Here is an 8,055-nt window from a genome sequence, read left to right on the forward strand (position 1 = left end):
GGGGCACAACGCGGAGCTGAACCCCACCACACGCACCCCGGCACTAGCCCGGCCCCGAAACCAGGCGGCTCCTGCCAACGAGGGGTGGTGGGGAGGGGTAACAACACCAACGTGCGTTTTGTGTCCTGGCGGAGAAGGAAAAACCAAGCCAGGCCGGGGTGGCTGCCAGCCTGGGGCGGTGCTGGCGGTCCCTGATTTCCATCCCCAGGAAATCCAAAAGAATTGCCCCAGATGAAAAGGGGAGCCAGGGCCAGGCATCGTGCAACTGGTTTTCTCTCCACCAAACCACCAGCTTTTCCCAGGAAAAGCTCTCGGGTCACCTGTTACCACAGAAGTACTCAAGAACCTCGGTGCTCGCAGGGCCGGTGCAGAGGCACACCAGAAATATGTGACCTCTTCAATCAACAGGCATTTACCTTCAAAGGTAACACCCGTACTGATGTTTCTAAGAGCTTGGGGGAAAAGCTTCAGCACTAAAACGTTCTTTGCACTTGTAAAAGCTTCTGCAATGCACATCGAGTGCTCAGGGACCAGATTTTTATTTCCTCGCTGTTCCCTCCTGTGTGTCTGAGAATAGCGTAGATGAGATGTCCCTAAAACCAAAGAAACAACCTCTCCACACGCTGTTTGCTCTTGCCATGGAGCTGTTGGGATTTAAGGGGGTGGGTGTGCCTTTGCTTCATTGATTTGCACCCATGTTCACTCCCTTTGGGTTGCAAGTCTCAGTGCTGAAGGGAGCTGGATGTGCAGGCTCAGGACATCACCCAGTCACAATCCGAGGGGTTTTTCTCCAAAGAAAAGCATTTTTGGATTCAGAGCAGGCATGATCCGTGTGACTGAAGTCACTGAAAATGTTCCTCTTAAATTCAGCGCCTGCCTGGGGATGGGCCGGGCTCAGCTCAGCCCTGTGCTGCAGAAGGTGGATGGAGTTATCTGAACGAGCTTCCTGCTGCTCAGCAGCAGCTGGGGCTGGAGGGGCAGGTCTTTAAGACAGGCCTGGGGGCAGGCAGCTCGGATAACCCGAGTGGAGCCTGGAGCTGAACCTCTGTGGAGCTGAGCAGCTGTGGGTGCAATGAGTTCCTCAGGCAGGTACGAAAGGTCGCGGCAGCCTCGGCTGTGTCTGATGGCTCTGCAGAGCCCAGCAGGCTGCTGGAGCTGCAGCACTTTGCTAAACCTAGAAATAGCGATTAAAGTGCTTTACAGAACTTGGGCAAATAATTATATAGCGGGAAAAAACCAAACCAGGTTTGCTCTGCACATTGGGAGAGGGAAGAGCTGCCTTTGGTGGTGAGGGGTTCCCATCTCCTCAGCCTTATGGTGCTGCTATGGAAGAGCTCCCTTGCACCCACCCCACTCTATGAGTAGGGTGAGGAGAGGTTACCCAAAACCAAGAGTTTCAAACCCCAGAGCTGCCTGTCTGTGGGAGCGCCTGCCTGGAGGTGAGTTGAGGCCGGGGAAGATTTAAAAAATCCTTCTTTTTCCCAGCAGCATCACCCATGCTCAAGCTTCTGCTCTGGATTTTTCCTGGTGGGTGCATTCCCGAGATGTTGAGCTGTTGGTTCATTTTCTGCCAGAACTGTGTGTTTATAGGGCAGGTGCTGTCACATAAGGAAGTTCTGGGGATCTCCTTTTCTGCTTGGGGCCCTCTCCTTTTGGAAGCGACTTCCGGTTTAGCAAATTGCTGTGTGGCTGATTGATACGTGGATAACGACTTTAGAAACAGGGGCTTGGGAGCAATTAGCCCTAATTGGGCATTTATTAGTGTAACGTGGCTGCGTTGGCTTATTAAAAAGAGGAAACAAGTGTCTCTTCGATATTGATTTCGGTGGAAAGATGAAGTTACTAATGTAGGACTCCTGATGAGATTCGAGTGCAAACAATAACAGCAGCCTCTGGTGACTGGAGAAGTTGTGGCTGCATCCCTGGAGCCTCTCCGGTGGTTTGGGGTCATTTACGGCAGGGCGAGGGGCATCCAGGAATCCATCCTGCGTTCACAAAACCTGTCCTGAAAAAAAAATAAGCAGCCACTTTCCCCCAGCTACAGACAGCATCTCTGGGCTAAAATACAGTTCCCAAGCTGTTATTGGAAGTGTCAGGACAAACGTTGCCATCTGAAAGCTCTCAGCTGTTCAGAAACACCCTGTCACAAAGCCGCTTGGGAGCGGTTATTGCCCCTCGGGAAAAGATTTGGGCTTTGCAATTTTTATTTTTGGTTTCTCCTGTGGGTGGCAAACCAAATCTTTGCTCCTTCACAGGCATTGCTTTGAAGTCAGATGTATTAAGTACTGCACGGCCCGTGACAAGGGGGGTGTAGGAACGGGGCTGCTCGTTATTTGATGTGGCCGGGGAACCTGGCTGCTGGGTCCAGAGCAGGTCGTTGCCCGTTTCCCTCAGAAGCCTCTGATTCCACACACAGGATCTCTTCATCTTTTCTTTCATAGCTTACTTAGGTAAGGGGAAATTAAGAATAATCAACGCCATTGTAATCAGCTGGATTTTTTGGGGGGGTAAGAGGAATGGAAATCGTCAGGCAGGTCTTAAGAAGTTCTGCAAAATCCTGATTTCTGGGGAGAGAAAGCTGTTCGTTTGCCTCAGTTTGAGGGACGTGGGCCGGCGTTATTAAATCTGACTTCAGGGGCGAGTGCTTATCCCTGCCAGATAACCAACAGGAAGAAAATCATCTTTGTCTCCACATCACGGTCTGGCTGAGAGCGGCTGTTGACTTTAAAAGGCAGAACAATCTGATAAGGAGAGCAGCAGGCTCGTAAAACACCGTTTGAGATGCGGGATGGCATTTGGATGCCAGGGCAGAGTGACGAATCGCTGGGTGCTGGGGACAGAGCCCTGCTCCACCCGTTTTTCTTTACGCCCTGATCACCAGGGTGGCTTTTAGCAATCCCTGCAGGCTCCTGCACCTGGATTTCCCTGTGCTGTGCCTTGCTGCCTGGCCACCAGGTTGGTAGAGGGAAGCAGCCCATCACCTTTTCTGTGAGTTGGGGGAGTAATCAGGGAATCGGAGAGGACTGCAGCAACCAAATGACCATTAGGTCCAGAGTTGGCATGTTTCTTGACTGTGTAGGGAGGAATTAATGGATAAGTGAAGCGGTAACCCCCTGGCGCTGGGGTAACACTTATTTTGTGATGACTAGTTTCTCACACCTGAAAAATCACCTCCCATATTTGCCAGCAGGTCTTTGCTTGTGTATAACCCTCTGGAGAATCGGTGCCTTCAGACACTGCGGCCCCGTCGGCACCTACTGATGCTTTCCTTTCCTCTCTGCGGTGCTGTGGGTAGTGCCTCGTCTCTCTGTGCAGGCTGGGGATCTCCTCAGCTAGTCCCACGTAGAGGAAGGCTGGTGTCGCTGCACAAGCGAAAGAAATCCCTGGTTAAAAGGCTGCTTGTACCAGCAAGAGTTGGTTTGATTGCCAGGAGCTGAACAGCTCGCTCCTCCCTAGAATAAACCACGTTAGCCTGAAGTAAAGCCCTTGTGTGTAGCAACACCACCGCGTGCAACAGCACTGCCCAGACACCTTGCGCTTCTCCTGTGCTCATGATTTGAGTGAGCCTGTGAAGAAGTTCTTCAGGGTCTTAACAGAGGCGCCCTCAGTGGCTTTGTGGTGATTTCAGCGCAGAGCACCCCCAGCTCTGGTTTTCTGCGCCGGTTCCCAAAGGGGGACGATGCTCAAGCTCCCAGTTTGTTCCCCCAAGCGCCTCTCCTGTGGCACCGTCACGGGACGTCGTCCCCTTCCTGCGCTACTCAGGGGTGTTTCTACACAGCAAAAGCGTGGGTCGCTTGAAACTAGAGAAAAAGCAGCTTATGTGCTTAGAAAACAGCTTTTCTTGAATCTCTTGTTTGCTCTCCGGAGGACAGATGAGCCTTTTGGTCCTACGGTTCCCAGCCCAGCTGGGTTGGAGGGCGTGAGCCTGCAGAGCAGCAGGATGGCTTTGGGTGACATCTCCTGCCCAGACCCTTTTCCTTGGGCTTCTGAGCTGTGTCGGGAGTTGCTCTGTTTCATTTCTCACTAAGGTCCCTCCTCAGGAGGAAGTGCTAGGGGGTGCAGACCTGGGACCAGACGTGTTTTGGTACAGTTACTCTGAATAAATTTCTTTCTATTCTTTAACGGGCACAGACAAAATAATATAAAGCATCTTCATGGTCGTTGCTAATCACAAGGAAAAGTATTGGCTGTGGAATAGCCTGGGCACACACGGAGGGACGGCATCTCTCTCCACACGTGCTGTTCTGGTAAATGCTCAGAAGCAGCTTTGTCACGGCTTCACGTCCCACGTGAGAGGTTTACAGCCTGGAATCTGCACCGTGGGAAAGCAGACTTGTCTTTAGAGATAAATTAAAAGGGCCGTTTAAAAGATGACAAAACCCACCCTCCAACAAGAGAGCAGACTGGCAAGTCTTGTATCGCCGACCTCCAGGTGATTCACTGGATTTCTCAAGCGTGAGAAAAGAGTGTTTGTTCTGACGGGGAGCTGGGAGCGTGACGCGGCGCGGGGAGTCGGGCTGATAACGCTGCTCGTGGGAGCAAACACTGAGTCACGGCGCCGAAGCAGCACCGAGAGAACACCGGCTGTCAGGGAGGCAATGGCACCGTTTGTAATTGTAGAGAGAGGGGAAACAAAGAAGGTCTGTCAAGAAGCTACTTTTAAAAATGTATTTTCCATACAGATACACAAGGAACGCGGTACGAATCCAGCGCGCATCACCGACTAGAGCCGCCCCGACAATCTGTCTTAGCGAGCTGCATCCAGCAGCAGATGTGGGCTGCTTCCCTCTACCGACCCTCCGTGTCAACGCCAAGACAGAGAGCCTGGGTTAAACAAAACCTGGTTTATACGCGAGGACAGACTCCTCGGCGAGTAACCGGAAATGACCCTCTGCAAAGTTAAACGGGGCAATAAACAATTCTATACTAGAGCATATTTAAAGTCAGGGAATTCTACGTGAGGTTGTGAGGAAAACGAGTTATTTGTAGCCTCCCTGGTAATTGCTCCTGGTTTCCCAGTACAGAATAAGGAAGGAGATAAAGGACAGGTGTGTAAGGACCAGCAGAAGAAAAAAGTATTCCCTCTCCAGCCCATTCTGTCATGGAGAGGTGTTGTGGGAGGGTGTGTCACACAGTTACAGTCTGCAACAACAGCTTCCTTTAGGGTGTCAAATTCAGGGAGGGGAAAACCAGCTGCCTTCCTGCAGGCACAGCTCGGGGCCTGCTCAGGGTTGAGGGAAGACCTGGAGAACACACCGCAGTGGACTTTGGAGGAAAGGAAAAAAAAAATGCCCAACTGAGTAATAAAATGGTACAAGACAGGAAGGAAAACTGATTCGGTGGTTTTATCTGTTCTATTCTAGACCGTTGTGTTCTCTGATGCTTCTGGAAAACTGTGTGTTGGGTTTTTTTGTCTGGTATCATCTGATGAATTGCAGACAAATCCCATCCAGGCTGGGAGAAGATCAAAGTGAGATTTCAGTTCTGCAAACGCTGCGTCGGAGCTCTTGCCCAGCCCAAACGCCAGGCCCTGTCTCCGGAGCTCCAGAGCCGTTCCTTTGTTTTGTGTCAGGTGTTTTGTTGGTTTTTAAACCACTGGCAGTTGGCACTTTTCCCCCCACCCCCCCGTTACCACCCGCTGCTGGATACCCCTCGAGCAGGGCTGGGGCGAGAGGTGACTCCGCGGGGCAGCCGGCGCCTCTCACTGCTCCGCGGCCGGAGGCTCCTCCTCGGCCTCCTGCTTTTCCGGCTGAGGGTCCGGAGGGATGAGGTACTGCACCTCCTCGGTGCTGATCGCCACTTTGTCAGGTTGCAGCCACCGCTTCAGGTGTTCCAGCGTGCTGAGGGGAAGGAAAGACACAACGTGAAATGAGGGAGCAGCAAAGCCTCGCAGGAACGCGTGAGAAAAGCATCAGGAAAATCCTCCACGGGCATTCCTCGTGCCTCTGCGGGCGTCCTTGTTGCCGTGGGTAAGATCTGTCACGAGATTGATCCATGTGCCACAGGAGAAAGCAGAATCTTTGATTCTACAAAGACGTTCTGCTGTAGTTGGGCTTTTTAAACTATGGTTGGACAAGTTTCACGTGCTGATCTTAATGAAAAGAAAGCCTAGCAGGTACATCAGCCTTCGGTTCCTGAAGCACTGCTCTGTCTCTGCAGCCAAAGACTACAACTCCGCTTCCAGCTTTCTGGGCCAGAAATAAAACCACTAGTGTTAACCCAAAGAAACCATCCCTGCAGCTGCCTGGCTGTGCTGCAGGTCGGGAAATAGAGGGGGGAAGGGAACACAAATCAAGAAACGCAGATAAAAACGTGTGACCGCTAATGACAGCAGAAGATGAGAGAAGGAAGAGGCAGCACAAGTCCGTTCCAGGACGCTAACCATGCCGTGGCTTCTGTGGGTGTTTAGAAATATACACCAGCAGGATCAGCGCCCTGCAGCTGCCTCACTGACGCTGCTCTGACCAGAGCTGATCTGCCCCATCTTTGTCTGAACGCTGGCTGTAGTCCTAAAAGTTTAATTTTGTACTTCTTAAATGTACGCGTGTGTTCTCATCTTATAGCAGCGTGATCCCAGCCATTCAAGGCTGCCACAACACAATTAACTTGCTCTGTCACAAGAGTGTAATTTCACTCAGTAACGTCCTGGAAATTATCTGTGTGCTTAAAAGTTAAGGCTTGTTTAATTACGTTGGTGGGTGAGAATCAAATACTCTGGCACCATGAGGGAGCGACCTCTAATGTCACAGTCAAATTCTAGGGAGGAGAATTCTTTCACAGGTAACATCTCCAGCCTTTAAAAACAGTAGGGAGAGCACATACGTCTATGAAAGCTTGTTTTTAAATATAATTCACATTGAAGTTAACCAGTCAAAGAAAGGAACTAAAAACTCCCTACAACCAGGGACCATTTCTCATATTTAAACTCCCAAACTAGCTTAAGTAGATTTTCTTCATGGAAGAAGAATCATCTTCTCTTCAGCTAGAAGCGACCATGAGCAGTGTCAGCTCAGGAAGAACTACGCTGCAGAGAAGGGCTCTCGTTTAAATCAGCCAGGGAAGTGGCACTCCCTGCCCAGCGACTGGCTTCTTACCTCTCATCGGAGTCGTGTCCCTCCACGTAAAGTTCAGACTCGAACTTCTCCTGCAGGAACCTGTCCCAGCATTCCTTCTTAGCCTGGGAGAGCGTGCGCAGCATGTCCTTGGAGGTCACCTCCTGCGACAAGCCTTTGATTCTCCTCAGCCTTCTCTCTGTGAGGAGGCAAAGACACAGCATAATCCAACAAAAGGCAAAGCTACAAGAAAGCAAGTTTCACTAACTCTGCTCGCAACATCCCGTTATAATCCCCTTCCTCCTTCAGCTGGGTCAGGTATTGACTCATAATCACGCTTTTTACCAAAAAGCCTATCAGTCAGTAGTTGAATCAGGCTAGTTCACAACGCTGTGGCCCACTTTTTGAGTTTTCTGGAGGTTGCCTTGTGCTGCTCCAGCAATTCAGCAGGTTTGCAATTATCCTGTCCAAACATCCAGGCAGATGCTGTGAATTTGCAGCAACTCATCCCAGCCAGGTACAAACACAGAATGGGTTTATTTCTACTGCCTTAGTCAGCATACATACGAGAAACTTTGAGCTAGTGTTATGCTTTCATCCTGGCTCTGAGAAAACAGACGCGGCTCTAGTCTGAAGCCTGCTTGTAAAAATTAATCTGCTGGTGTCTTCTGAACAAGCTGGAACTGCAGCAGTAATTAATACCAGAGGAGTAATTTATGCCTTGTTGCTGTGGCACGCTTGATCCGATGCTAAGAACTCAGAGCACTGTGAAACAACTACAACGGTGGCTGAGGCAAGAGGGACGCTCCAGCAGAAATGAAAGCTTAAAAAGCCACTTCTGCCACCCTGGTTGTCTGCCACAGGCCTGTTTCTGTTGGCAGCCTCCTAGGCAAGCCAGACACTCACCTAGGGATGCCAAATACACCTCCGAATCGCTGAGGGGTGCCCAAGGCTTCAGGCTGGTCTGGAAAGAGCCCTCTGACGCGGGGCCCTGGCCGCCCCC

General features: G+C 51.0%; 1 protein-coding gene across 1 annotated transcript; it reads right to left on the bottom strand.

The window, feature by feature from the left end:
• Nucleotides 1–5,701: 5,701 nt before the first annotated feature.
• LOC104268678 (chromosome unknown open reading frame, human C15orf57) lies at nucleotides 5,702–8,052 on the bottom strand (the record flags this gene model as incomplete). Its single annotated transcript, XM_009867315.1, has 3 exons — nucleotides 5,702–5,840; nucleotides 7,095–7,251; nucleotides 7,959–8,052. Coding segments are annotated over 3 exons (390 nt in total), but the record flags the coding sequence as incomplete, so codon positions are not given.
• Between the last annotated feature and the right edge of the window lie 3 nt (nucleotides 8,053–8,055).

This window comes from Apaloderma vittatum, unplaced genomic scaffold (assembly GCF_000703405.1).
Source record: "Apaloderma vittatum isolate BGI_N311 unplaced genomic scaffold, ASM70340v1 scaffold39143, whole genome shotgun sequence".
Lineage (NCBI taxonomy): Eukaryota > Metazoa > Chordata > Aves > Trogoniformes > Trogonidae > Apaloderma > Apaloderma vittatum.